At 40.8% G+C, this 14,904-nt stretch overlaps 1 protein-coding gene and 1 long non-coding RNA gene across 2 annotated transcripts in view; one reads left to right on the top strand and one right to left on the bottom strand.

Annotated features, from left to right (window-relative positions):
* The window catches only part of IARS2 (isoleucyl-tRNA synthetase 2, mitochondrial), a 161,927-nt gene that overhangs the window by 70,016 nt on the left and 77,007 nt on the right, over positions 1-14,904 (top strand). The window contains exon 12 of the mRNA XM_073628359.1: positions 1,206-1,366. Coding sequence (XP_073484460.1) covers positions 1,206-1,366 — 161 coding nt within the window. The remainder of the gene's footprint in view (positions 1-1,205; positions 1,367-14,904) is intronic.
* LOC141140844 (uncharacterized) lies at positions 10,383-14,315 on the bottom strand. The gene is made up of 2 exons (XR_012244008.1): positions 13,482-14,315; positions 10,383-12,190 (listed from the first exon to the last, which is right to left on the bottom strand). It is a non-coding gene; the product is annotated as an uncharacterized lncRNA (long non-coding RNA).

Here is a 14,904-nt window from a genome sequence, read left to right as displayed (position 1 = left end):
GGATACTCCCCAAGCAAGAACAGGATAGACACCACCATATCATTATGCAGGAAACACTATATGCAGCTAGGCTTCTGATAGCTAGAAAATGGCTCCGGGACGATGTACCCACACTCCAGGAATGGATGGTCACTGTTAATCAATCCCTACCATATAAAAATATTATATATAAGCACAGAAACTGCCCAGCAAAATACCACAAAATTTGGGACCGTTGGCTGGATCTGGCGTCTACATCTACAGAGTAGGATCTAGGAGCTGATTGAGCATATATATGTAAGGTATAATAAAAAACAATCAGCACAAACAAAATCAAAACACAATGCCAGCTGAACACTTTAGGCCAATCACATCCCCTCATAAACATATAAAAAAACAAAATAAGTGCAGTGAGAAATTAAGTCCATAAGCACAATAAATTATGCAGAGGAACCTCAAGTCCCAGGATAAGAAATGGAGAAAACCTTGTGCAGAATAATGCAGGTTCCTGTCAGACACCACCCGATCCGAATAAGGCGCTTACCAGATTCAGTGGACCTCTGAACTAACAGACGGTCAAACAAGCATGTATCCCCAATGGGATGATGGTAAGCCGCGCTCCAAATGCGACAGGACAGCCAAAGGTGGTGTAAAAGAAAGGAACACGATCTAAGTGCTCTCCATTAAATCAATCTTCGTTTATTAAAAAGCCGTAAAAAGACTCAATACAACACTTGTAGATACAAGAGAAGACATGCTCGTTTGACCATCTGTTTTAACAAAAAAAATACTTATGAGCACAACTGTGTGTATGTGTGTATGTATGTGTGTGTGTGTATGTATGTATGTATGTATGTATGTATGTATGTGTGTATATATATATATATATATATATATATATATATATATATATATATATATATATATATATATATATATATATAATGTTTGGGGCTTCTAAGTAATTTCCTAGCAAAAAATACTGATTTAAACTTGTAAAGAAAAACTGCCAGAAAAGGCTTGGTCTTCAAGTGGATAACCTATACCTTGTTGTGTAGGATCATTACATATCACATGGTGGATTGTGTTTGCCAGCCTCATTGTTTTATAGGCATGTATCCCCTTTTGGCATGGGGAAAACTAAGATGTATATTGTATGTGGGTAACTGATGGATGTTACTACTTTAGATAATGTGTGTAAGAATTACTTTTATTTTTTGTCACAGGAAGCTTTAAAGAAAGTGAAGTTTGTTCCAGCCTCAGCCACCAACCGCATGTTAAAAATGCTAGAAGAACGAACATACTGGTGTATATCGAGACAGCGTAGTTGGGGGGTCCCAATCCCAGTATTCTATCACAAGGAGACGCGAGAGCCACTGATGAACAGGTAGGTGGAGATTTAAAACCATGTTGCAAAAATAAAAAAATGGGGTTTAGCAAGCAAAAAAGTCTAAAGACCAGTTATCTGTTCTTTGTTGTTAACTTTACAGTGATTCTATCAGGTGTATCAGCTTGTGCAATACAAACATGTTTCTCTATCATTCATTAGGTGAAGCATGCTTGTAAATGCATCCCTATTAATATTTTTAGCCAGCGGATGCAGCTCTAGGCTTCTTTTAACATTTACTAGTATAAGCATGAGAAAATTGAGTACTGTCCGTGATACTTTTTTTATTTGCACTAACATATCTTTCAGGTTGGTTAACTGGTTCTTCATACGGCTATATGCAGTATCTTCCATCATACTTGAGGTGATTGTTTTCGTATTAGTGCAATTGTGACAGAGAAAATTGAGTACTGTCCGTGATACTTTTTTTTTTTTTTTTATTTGCACTAACACATGATCTGTCACAGTTGCACTAATACGGCTACAATCACCTCTAGTATAAGCATGTAACCAGGTGGGCTGCTCTCAGGGGAAGGGAAAATGCAGTTGTCCTTTAACCCTTTTGATGCCACAGATATAAGTCATATGGTGTAACAGGACCACTTCCAGCTTGCTATATATTGACTGCATTCCACCTTCCACCGTAGCATAGCAAACTGTGTTTACTATGTCTTCAGTTTGTGAATGAACAGGAAGCTCTGTACAGAGGAGAACAGATTGATGACTCTGTGTCCTCAATCTCTTTATCTGTCTCTTTCTCTCAAAAGTGAAACATCAGGGTTCTGGTAAGACTCATTATATTTCACCAAAGACACCCCCCCCCCCCCCCCCCCGCAGCATGGCGATAAATAAATAAGTGAAAAAATTAACAAAAGTTTAAAAAGAAGATAAAACCGAAAGGGCATCATTCACACACACAGGATGTTTTTACAGTTGGGAATCACAAGTATTTCCTATAGCCACAGGTAGCAGCCTGTGATAAACAAATTTACTGGCTGACAGAAGCCATGTAACCACACATTCTGAACACAAACTAGGATGTTTATACATTCCTTTATTCATGTAACCAATTGGATGTGCAGTTACATTCGTACAACCATGGCTTCTGTTGGTCAGGTGACAGGTGTAGAAATATGCTTTTTCTTAAACTGTACAGCCCTTTGCAGCCGTGTGAATGAGGCCTAAAACGCCCCCACCTACACACAAAGTATACACACACATAGCATACACATTTGCACTACAAAACATAGCGGTAAAGCAAGTTATTTGTGTTGGTGCAGGGTCAATTCACATCAATGGGCACACATTATGGTGCGCGTAACCCATGCGCGCTGGTGTGCATTTTTGTTATTAGGCATCACAGTGCTTGATTTTGTTTTTTCAACTTTTTAAAATAAAATTTAATCAGCTCTATGTATGACAACATATTGTGACATGTTGGGGCACATTTAATGCACTGCATTGCAAAAAAATGATTCCAACGCATTCCAATGCAGAGCACTCTTGGCACTATCGATTTGGGCATTACTACAACACATAAGTGTGAAGCCAGACTCTTTTATTTATTTTTCTACAAGTTACCTATTTACAGTTTTGCATACCTTTTTTGATTTTCACTGTTTCGCAAAAAGGTACAATATGAAAATGTACAGATATTTAATTATCATTCATTTCGACAACTATCGTGGGATCTACAAAATCAAGAGCACTTTTTTTTTTTTTTTATAATTCTACTAGTCCTGCACTTTAAGGAAATGTATGGTTGTGGTGGGGTGGGGGCTTTTACAAAAGCTGTAAGTGAGAAATGAAAAACAAAATTTAGAGATTGCAAAAGTGGCCTGGTCACCTGAGGTTTAAAGTTGAAGCGCATGGCCTGGCAGTGAAAAGGATTAAAGCAGAGTTCCACCCAAAAGTGGAACTTCTGCTCGTTGTACTCACCGATCCCCCCCCCCCCCCCCCCCCCCCCGGTGCCACATTTGGCACCTTTCGGTCGGAACGGGGGACAGGATACCTTGCTTTCACAAGTATTCTGTCCCAACTTCCGGGAGCCTCAGCTGCTGGTATTGACGTCACCGCCCAGGCTCCCTCCTGCTCCTTCCCTGGCCGCAGGGCCAGTAGGAGAGAGGAGCGGAGCCTCGCGCATGTGCAGTAGGGTTCCCAGCGTGAAGCCGTTAAAGTTCCCTTACTCGCAGTGGAGGCGGCATGCACCCGACAGCTGATGGAAACATCCGGCATCGCTGGACTCCAGGACAGTATGTGCAGCTGCTGGCTTTTAATTTTTTGCAGCGGTGGGCAGACCTCTGTTTTAAACTGTATTTGAACCCAGTTGCAGCTTTCCTGTTTTTTGATGTTCTGGTTATATTAGTTTTATTTTTTTGTACTTTATCCAACAGACCAAAGGGAAGCCAAAATGATGATTTAATTGTAAGGGTTTACACACACTTTAAAGAAAAACTATTTTGAGAGAAATATATTGGCTGCCATCACTGACCACCTTGTGAAATTGCTTGGCTGTCTCTAGATTCCTAGCTTTCTCTTGATCTGCATATTTGTTCCGGGTCACCTTTAATCAGTAGATCTGCATAGGAGCCAAACGCCTAGCATTTTTAGAATAAAAGATCAGGCATGGCAGTCTCTGTTTTTCCTCAGCACAGGTTTCTAAAAAACGTTTTTTTAAATAAAAGCCTGCTTTTCAGAGTTTGACAGGCTTAACAGAGACTCACCGCTGCAGGACCATCCTGACATGCTGACACATATTTACCTCCATGCGAGTGTTTTTATATTTTGCTTCATTAAATATTACACTGTCTGCACTTAGAAGGTGCCTCTTTTTCTGCTTTTTTAAACATTCTGTATAACCTGTCATGTTGGCTTTATTTTACAGCTGCCAAATCTGTTCATTTCAATGCTGAGGTTAGCAGAGTTCCCGTTGTACTTCTTGCCCACTTAGATGTAAGTGCTGCAGAACCCCAGTGCTACGGTGACATCTCCACCCCTCTCTCCTCCAGGCTATTTACAAAACATATGTCCCCAGGCTCTGATTTGTTAAAGTGGATGTAAACCCCAATTTTTTTTTTATCATACTGTAGAGTATAAGATTTCCTATCATTTGAGCCCAGTCTTGCCACAAAGAGTTAATCCATCTCCGAGCAATCCTCTTTTATTGTTCAGTGAGAAAAATCTTGACAAACTGAGAAAAACTTTGTCAAATCCTCCCCCTTGCTGTGAGTGACAGGTGATTTACCTAAGACATGCATTATTTTTTAATTCCCTCCCACTCCTTTCTTCAGCAGCTCTGCAAGGATTGGCTGTTCCACACCTCAGCATGATTTGGCATGCTGAAGTCATGTGGGTACTTTCCTGTCTTTTCACTGGATGTTAGAGATCATAGCAGATGTTCAGTGTAAGAAATACACAGGAGAAAATGCATATTAACAAGGGGAGTGTAGAGGTGGGCGGGGAGTCTACTTACATCACGACTCCACACACCGAGCTCCAGACAACAGACCCGCCCACAGAATCTGCAGTTTTTCGGGTCTCATAACAGACAGAGGGGAGACATTTGACAGGTAAAGATACATGCAGGAGGCATGTATATCCTTATAGATAACCCCTATGGCAGTAGTTTAGAAAGGATGACATTGGGTTTACATCCACTTTAATGACTAAAGCCTGGTACATACTATTCGTTTTTTGTTTTCGTTCACCCCAGCGGGCGTGGGAGGCCCTGTATTATTTACTATGAGATTTTAGTACAGTGATCTCCCCTGCTGAGCTATTGTGTTCTGACAGGGGTCAGTGCTGTCGGCCATTAGCTGAGCATGCTGATCGGATGCCGATCGTCAAACTTTTTTCAGTCATGCCCCTTCGACAGAAGCTGGCCCCGAGCGGCTGGCTTCTAATGGACCGCCTGCTGTACACACGGGCCGAATGTCAGCTGGTTTCTATTGAACTGCCAATGCAGCTCAATATTCAGCCCGAGTGTACGGCCCTTTAGGCAGGCCAAAAATTATGCGAACGCTCAATTTCTCCCATCAACACAGGCAGTGGTGATGGGGGAATCCCTCCCGCAGCACTATTGTGTTCTGCCAGCGGGGAGCGCAGTTAGCCTCCCCCACCTGCAGAATACAATGATCACTGCTATTGGGCAAAAAAAGACCCGACAGGCTGGTTGTACTGAAGTGGATCGATGGATCCACCTCAGTATAACCAGCCTGTCCATAGATGGATTAAAATTTGTCTGATTCCTGCTATAGCCGCCGGTAGTGATTGTTGTATTTGGACGGTGGGGAAACCTCCCGCTATCAGAATACATTAGCTCGGCGGGTAGAGAATTCCCAGTCAATGCTGACTAAATTAGGGCAATCAAGCATTTTTTATTTTATTTTTTTTTCCCTCAACCTGTGGTTGGAGGAAAGAAAATTGCACAATCTATGGCCTGCTTAATAGGAGATGGGCCTGTATTGTTGGAGTTTGAGGCCTGCAGCACTTACATTTGAGCTCCATTAACATATTAATCCACAATCCCAGCATGTAAACAAACCAATGTGACAGCTCTAGAATAAAGCCAGCATGAGAGGAGGTTTCTTTTCTGCCAGTGAAATGCACTGTATGCCTGCTGTAATACTGGTTAGTTTTTTTGCCCGGAGTTGGACTTTAAGTGTATTTTGATCACCTCCATCACATTGCCTGGAGTTAGAATTTCCCTGCTTATGTTTTTACTTGCAAATCGATTTCAGATTCAGTCCAGTAAAACTAGATCTGCATTTCCGGAGATGTTTGCGTGGCTCTTCCATCTCCGGCAGTTTTGTGGTGTTTTGTGGTTTGGCCAGAAGGTGTAAAACAAACAAGTTGTGTAAGGGGTGAAGGTTAAATTTGTTCTGTTCACTCCTATCATTTGCTGAGGAAGCGATAGTGTTTAAATTGTATCTGGCTGGACTGCAGAGGTTTATTGTCTGTCACGTGAGTGGATTTTATAGGGAATGTGCGTGACAATCTCTCATCTAAAACAGTCAGGTAAAAGGTCAGCGACTCTTAAAAGAAGTTTATTTTTTTAATTTTTTTTTTCCTGGCATGCTGAATTTCTTTTCTTTGAGTATTACTTTGATGTTTGTTTTGCATTTGATATGAATTATATATAATTTGGATATTCTGACTCCTTTAGGAAGGTTGAGCAATGAATGAGCGGTATACCAAGACAACCAAGTCCACTCTGACCCAATGTAACCACAAAATACACATGCTGTTTGTTTTGTGGGCCTCTTCATTAAGTGTGTTTTGTATGTGTGTTTTTTTTAGTTTTTTTTTGGTTTTTTTTTGTGTTTTTTTTTTTTTTTAAATTAGGCCTGTGTATTTGGCTAAAGTAAAGGTACATTTTTGTTGGAAGGGAAAAAAAAAATCTTTGGGTCAGCTATACACATTGCAGATTTTATCGCAGATTCATGCCCACTTTTGTTCTGTAGATATTAATATAGCCTTTTCCAATGTAGTGTTTGTGAATTAGTGCCAAGTGGGATGGTCTGCCTTCTAGAATCATGTGACCAGTCCCAGTGCTGAAGTAGGGCTTTGGTTTATGTGTATGGGCAAATGTTGCAAGCAATGTGACAAGATTGTGTGACGTGATTTTAGAAGATGATTTTATGGTATTTTCAGTTTCATTTACAGAATTTCAGTGCATATACCTGATTGTGACTTTATTCTTGTAACTATAAGTTAGTTGTGGAATTTACACCAACTTCATATAGTAGGTGGAAATATATTTAAATGTAAACTTATTTTAATTGAACCAATTGACATGGTTTTCACTTTTTTTATCCATTGCTTTTGTTGCCTGTTTATTCAGTCAACTGTGCCCTGCTTTTGTTAAAGCTGAACTCCAGCCTTACATTAAAATGGAAGGAAAGCCTAATACTTAAATTCTCCCCTGCAATCGCTAATGTTAGCTAAGTTCAGCCTTCTGTCTCAAAATGAAAAATCCCTGTTTTTCTACCTTTATTATCCAGGGCCTGTTGCATGATTTCATTCCCTCTCCCTTCTGAGTCTAAGTGCAGCCAGTGGGCGTGGTTACAGAAGGCTAGTGACATCACTTCCAGGAAGTGACCCTGTTTCTGTGTAGCCAGTGGGCATACAGGATGGGAGGAGCTGATCATAGGTTCCTGCTCAGCCCTTCTCATCAATAAGGATGCTTTGTGCATCTTCATTCATGAGAAAATGAAGAAATAAATAACCATTCACACAGGACACTTGAGTGCTGGGAGGTCCAGTGCACATATACGGTATAGCTGTGCAGGGCTTTGAATCAAGATTACCACAGGAGAAGGGAGCTGGATGCAGGGGGAACTGTCAGTGTAGCTGAAAGTGCTCCAGGGTCTCCACTGAGCTCAGTCTACAATGGACACTATACAATAATGCCACAATACCACATTGTAGCGTGAGTGTAACAAGCAGAGAACTTCACATGATCCAACATTGTAGTGTGTAACACAAAAGGCTACAGTATAAAGCACTGGTTTCCCACTTGCAGTGTGTGTGTCACCTGTTGGTGTATACATTGCAGTGTGTGTCATGTGTTGGTGTATACATTGCAGCAAGTGTGTGACGTGTGCTGATGTATGCATTGCAGTGTGTGTCGTGTTGGTGTATACATTGCTGTGTGTATCATGTGCTGGTGTATACATTGCAGTGTGTGTTGTGTTGGTGTATACACTGCAGTGTGTGTTGTGTTGGTGTATACACTGCAGTGTGTGTGTCTTGTGTTGGTGTATACATTGCAGTGTGTGTGTCATGTGTTGGTGTATACATTGCAGTGTGTGTCATGTGTTGGTGTATACATTGCAGTGTGTGTGTGTGTGTGTCATGTGTTGGTGTATACATTGCAGTGTGTGCCATGTGTTGGTGTATACACTGCAGTGTGTGTGTCATTTGTTGGGGGTATACATTGCAGTGTGTGTGTATGATGTGTTGGTGTATACATTGCAGGCTGTGTGTGTGTGTCATGCATTGGTTTATACATTGCAGTGTGTGTTTGTGTATACATTGCAGTGTGTGTCATGTGTTCATGTATACATTGCAGTGTGTATCATGTGTTGGTGTATACATTGCAGTGTGTATCATGTGTTGGTGTATACATTGACATTGCAGTGTGTGTGTGTATCATGTGTTGATGTATACATTGCAGTGTGTGTGTGTCTTGTGTTGGTGTATACATTGCAGCGTGTGTGTGTCATGTGTTGGTGTATACATTGCAGTGTGTGTCATGTGTTGGTGTATACATTGCAGGTTGTGTGTGTGTGTGTGTGTGTCATGCATTGGTGTGTACATTGCAGTGTCTGTTGGTGTATACATTGCAGTGTGTGTCGTGTTGATGTATACATTGCAGTGTGTATCATGTGTTGGTGTATACATTGACATTGCAGTGTGTGTGTGTGTGTGTGTGTGTGTGTATCATGTGTTGGTGTATACATTGCTGTGTGTATCATGTGTTGATGTATACATTGCAGTGTGTGTGTGTGTATCATGTGTTGGTGTATACATTGCAGTGAGTGTCATGTGTTGATGTATACATTGCAGTGTGTGTCATGTGTTGCTGTGTACATTGCAGTGTGTCATGTGTTGGTGTATACATTGCGGTGTGTGTGTCGTGTGTTGGTGTATACATTGCAGTGTGTGTATCATGTGTTGGTGTATACATTGCAGGCTGTGTGTGTGTGTGTGTCGTGCATCGGTGTGTACATTGCAGTGTGTGTTGGTGTGTACATTGCAGTGTGTGTGTCATGTGTTGTATACATTGCAGTGTGTATCATGTGTTGGTGTATACATTGACATTGCAGTGTGTGCGTGTGTGTATCATGTGTTGGTGTATACATTGCTGTGTGTATCATGTGCTGGTGTATACATTGCAGTGTGTGTTGTGTTGGTGTATACACTGCAGTGTGTGTGTCTTGTGTTGGTGTATACATTGCAGTGTGTGTCATGTGTTGGTGTATACATTGCAGTGTGTGTGTGTGTCATGTGTTGGTGTATACATTGCAGTGTGTGTCATGTGTTGGTGTATACATTGCAGTGTGTGTCATGTGTTGGTGTATACATTGCAGTGTGTGTTGTGTTGGTGTATACATTGCAGTGTGTGTTGTGTTGGTGTATACATTGCAGTGTGTGTTTTGTTGGTGTATACACTGCAGTGTGTGTTGTGTTGGTGTATACACTGCAGTGTGTGTGTGTGTGTGCACAGTGTGGCTGCAATGGTGGGCACAGTGAGGCTGCATTCACGGGCACAGTGAGGCTGCATTTGATGGGCACAGTGAGGCTGCATTCATGGGCACACTAAAGCTGCATTTGATGGGCAATTGTGCGTGATTTTGTAAACGGGGCCCCAGTGCACTGTATTGCCCAGGGGCCTATAATGCTCTTAAGATGGTAATGGCCTCCACCTGCCAGTCAGCTTAGTAAAGGCGGACTTTGATGTAAAAATGTTTCAGTTCTGTCCGATAAACCTGTGGGCAGATATTGGTGGACACGCATCTGCCTGCATCTGGCCACCACCCGTAGGTATACATTGCAGTCCACTTTTGATCAGTGTAATCATGGTTAAAAAAAATGGATCTCCCATGTGCAAGAGGCCTCTGGGATCATATACTATCTACTTCTCTGCCCTTTTGTTCCTGTGTGGCTGCTTCTTTTCCACTTTGTTGTCATGCAGATTCTGTAGTGATTGCAACCCCCAGAGCACACAGGCAAAGCACAGACCAGTTAATTTTGATGTCAAATTTCATTTTAGTTTTAATCCGAGTCCTTTGTCTAAAATGCCTTTTTTAGTCGTATTTTATTCATCTGAATTGTTTTAGATGTATTTTAGTCAACTAAAATCGAATGGGTTCAGTTAAATTATAATGCATTACTTAAGCACTTCTCTAGAATTTCCAAACTCATTATATACTCCTGGAGTAAAAATCTAATAACATGTTTATTATTTCTGGTATTAAGTTTTGAACATGCAGTACAGACACAGATTTAGCCATTGTGATATTTAACGTCTTTATAAATAAAACCAAGTTTCATAAACAAACAAAAATATTGCTTTTTAACAAACAGAAGTGCAACTTTAAGATATAAAAAACTGTAAACTCTATTGGCTGTAATGCCATTACACATACTACCAACGATAAATATTAGAGGGCTTTCACACCGAGCCGCGGGGGGCATTGGTGGTAAGGTGGCGCTATTTCTAGCGCTGCTTACCGACGTTTTAGCGGCGCTATACGGCCGCTAGCGGGGCGGTTTCTGACAGTCACAGGCTGTGTCACAACATTCCAGCCTGTGTCTTAGAATAACAGGGAGGAGAAGCCTCCATCAATCAAGATGTAATATCCCACCCCTGATGTATTTAGCTGGTTAGTGGGCATGGAGGGGGAATGAGGGAGTGGGCCGTCATTTACCACTGTGTATACACCGACATGTGTGACTCTAGTCACATGGGCTGCTCAGATGTGATAGGGAGGAAATACTCAGGGTAGAAAATGCACTGAAAACTGAGCGTGTGCAGAGCTGCCAACACTGCTCTGCAAAATCCCCAACTGCAGTGGGGACATAGACAGTAGGGGGAGACAGAACAGCAGGATCAACCAGGTTTTTTGCAGAATACAGAAAGTGAATCCCATAGTGACTGCATATAGTCAGCAGGTAATATACCATTTATTGATAGTTTTTGATGTGGGTTTAATTACACTTTAAGAGTCATGTAATCCCAGATAATAATTCCAGAGACCTGCCCCAGCATTGACACCCATTCCTATGGATTCCTCCTCATGTCTATCAGTGTTAGTTTTAAAAAATGTAACTCTGAAGTCACTCCTGCAAGCAACTCTGTAGAAGTACTGTAGTCTGTTGTCCATTACGAGTGTACATGATTGTACTGTGATTGTTCTGAAAAACTATCATTCAGCATTTGAATTGTCTGATCACATTCATGCCTGTGGTCAGCGTTGGCCACCCTTCCTTTTCTCTTGTAGCTTCCTTTTTTATTCAAAAGCTCTTCAGGAACTACCACACATCACAATATATAAGGTACCACCAAACACTAATAGCCAACATTTCTCAAGCAGGGTTTCGTGGAATCCTTGGGGTTCCTTGACAAGTGGTTGCTTTCCTCAGTTCATGCATAGTTCCAGCACTGAAGTAAATCTGCAGGACCATTGGCATAGGACAGTTGTAGTATGCAGGGGAGACGTTTTTCCTCTGAGTGCTGATTTAAAGGGGAGCCTACAATTTTTGCTGTTTTTTTTCTTTTAAATATTTGTAAATCTACAACTGACAGATGAAGCTAATATACCGTGAGTGATAGACGTATATATTTCCTGAGATTCTAAAAGGAATTCAGTGATTCTGCTGAAGTAAAGTGGTTGAGAAAGGCTAGAGAGTGGCCTACAAGCACCTTAGGATAACTATAGTTCTGCTGGTGAGGGTATCCAGAATATTGGCCTACAGAAATGACAGACACATGAATAATAACTGGCTGTCAATTCATAGGTCATCTTCCTGGTTACCATTTTGAATAAAGTATGTGAAACCCGTTGGACTGTCCACTAAGCCCTCACCCAGGGAAGTTGTTCTGTCAGGATGTAGTGTTTTTTTTTCTCCAGGAGACACCCAGAATCCTCTTCCTAGCTGGTCAGCAAGTGCCCATCAAAAGTAACAGCATCTCCACTGGAATCCTAATCAGTCCACATGGAGTTGCTGTTACACCTGATACACACTACAGGACTTCCCTCTTCATTTCCGCGTCCCGCACCTCATTGTCTGCTGAAGCCTCAGGTCTTACTGACATGCCTGCAAATAGAGAAAGAAAAAAGAACAATCAGAGCGTAGATTGCACATGGCCTGTGAGTCACACCCTGTACTAATGGCTTCCTACCAACAAATATTTCAACAACACCCTGATCCATTGAAGCTAAAGAAGAGTTTGCAGTCAAAATGACATGTCTTTAGCAGCTAAGTGACTGAGCGCATGGCTTGTGCCAGGCTCTTACTTGTGCCTGGAAGGCAGCGCTGAGTGACCAGCAAGAGGCTTACCTCTGAGCTTGTTAAACCTCTAAAAGTGGTAACCTCTAGGGTGCCATAAGTCACATGGCACGTGGTTAGGCATAGCAAAATCTATAGATTGCATTTAAAAAATATATATATTTTTTTATATCTTTGTTATTTTGATTTATAAAATGTAGGTGCATTTTCACTTTTCTTAAAAAAAAAAAAAAAAAAAAAAAAAAAAAAAAAGATGGTATCTACCAATATTTTCAAAAATCAAAATTTTTGTTACCCTGCCATTTGAATTCTCTTGTAATAAAAAGTATTTAAAAACAAATCTTTAAAAAAACATAAATGTAATAACTCAGTTCTCCCTTTTCATATTACATCCCCCATTTTGTTAAATAAAAATAAAAAAACCTATGATTTAAAACACATTTGCTAAAACACAATTTAAAGGATAAGTGTGCTTTAAACTCAAAACTTTACGTCTGCATTAATTTTGGTAGGCAGAAACACATCCCGGCATTAGAAATATTATTTGAACTCCAGTAACATTATCTTGATGCACCATTCCCCACCCCTTATGCACTTAGTAATAGCCTTCGTTCTCCTGCATTCTCTATAATGTAGAATGGATGAAAAATTGAGCAGGAAAATTTTGATCCCATGTTATGGATCCAGCAGGCTTGATCTTGCTACCAAAGGGATTTAAAAAACAAACCATTGGGTGGGATTAAGTCTGTTTTAGTTTTGGTTGAACTGATCCTTTAAAATAAATAGTTTAAATTCAAAGTAGATTTGGCAAATGTTGCTTTGGATAAGCAAACATCTCTTGTATCTAAAAATCACAACTTCACAAACAGCATCTCTATAGCAGACCCTTCAAAAACTTATCTGCAAGTTAAATACCCCACTCCTTAACGTCTCTCTGCTTTTCTGAATGGAAGCATCTGACATCCATACAAACCCTCACAAGGCTCGAACTTGTCCCGGGTGACTGTAATCAGCAAGGCGGAGAGAACTTTGTATCTGAAGAAGCAAAACGTCTGCTGTGGAGTAGAATGGGACCTGAGCTTGTCGCACGATTTCCTACCTGTGTCACTCTGGCGTAGAGAGAAGGCTCCAGTCTCGTGTGCTTTTGTTGAAATCCAGGAAGAGTGTCAGTCAAGAGCAGGAAATGTTTCTTTTTCATCGCTTAGTAGTTGATGTTAGACTGCCTCCAGGCCAGATAAGTCTCCTCATCTGCTATGATCAATATTCTAGTGATTGGCTGCTGTCACGAAGCTTATATTCCCCCGCGTACACAGCCTGCAGAGTGAGGAAACCATCGACTGACACGTAATGCAAGCACAGGCTGATAATGGTTTATAAGCTCAGGGCAAAGTTTTACAAGGGAGCCTTATCGCCTTTATGGACTCTGATACCAAGAGAGGAGCTGGCAGATTTCAGCCTGATAAGTTCCTAAGCAAGGAGCAAAACGAGCCGTGTCTGTGTGTCCTTTTCTTTTCTTTTTTTTTTTTTATTTAATTGAAGGCTCTAAAATCGAGTGGTAAATTATTCAGAGAACTTAGTATTAGAAGTCAGTTTAGTATGCATTAGAAGGTAATTCTTATTTGGCTTAGTAAATCCAATTGGCAACATTAAGTCATGAGTTGAGCAGTGTGGCATTCTTCTGTACACCCAGGCCAGGCATGGACTTGACTGACTGGCAGCCGTGGCATTTGTGGAGGACTATTTTATTTTGGGTTGGGTATTTATGACATGCTTGAAGTGCTGCAGGTCCGGTGCTAATGCATAAAGCCCATTATTTTTAACAGTTGTCCACAATTCAGGGCTTTCTAATGAAGCTGCTACTATGTGGTATTTTTTTGGTTAGTTTTAGGTAAGCTTGATCAGCAGCACTTCATGCTCAACTCCAGCCAAATTTTTTTTTTTTTGTAATGTGTTTAGGTTCAGCAGGAACTGGCCGAGATTCAAACCATTAGTGGGCAAGTTGAATGTACCATATTGATTGATAAACTTGGGTACAACCAGCCTACTGGATTTGCTTATGATTATCGCTAGCGGCTGCTATAGTTGCTGGTGATAATCACATTGTAATCCCAGCAGGTGCTACATCCCCCAACCCCCACCCCCTGCTGACAGGAAAAGACTATGGCCCAGCAGGAGAGATTCCTGTATCAACACTATCTGTGGTTGCAGGAAAGAAATTTGCTCCTTGTATGGCTGCTTAGGGTATGTTAGAATTTCTGTTTTTTTTTTTATTTTTGTTTTTTTTTGTCCATGTCCTTCAATACCACGTTCTGATATCTTATCCTGATGTTACACATGTAGTGTTAATTTTGACCTCAAATTTCAATTTAGTTTTAGTCATGGTCTTTTGACTAAAATGCCATTTTCGTTTTAGTTGTATTCTAGTCGACTAAAATCTAAATAGGTTAGTTAAATTGTAATGCATTATCTAACCATTTCTCTAAAACTGCCAAACTCATTATTATTATTATTATTATTATTAT

This window comes from Aquarana catesbeiana, linkage group LG04 (assembly GCF_042186555.1).
Source record: "Aquarana catesbeiana isolate 2022-GZ linkage group LG04, ASM4218655v1, whole genome shotgun sequence".
NCBI lineage: Eukaryota > Metazoa > Chordata > Amphibia > Anura > Ranidae > Aquarana > Aquarana catesbeiana.
Note: the sequence above shows the minus strand (reverse complement) of the source record. Positions and strands in the feature narration are given on the sequence as shown.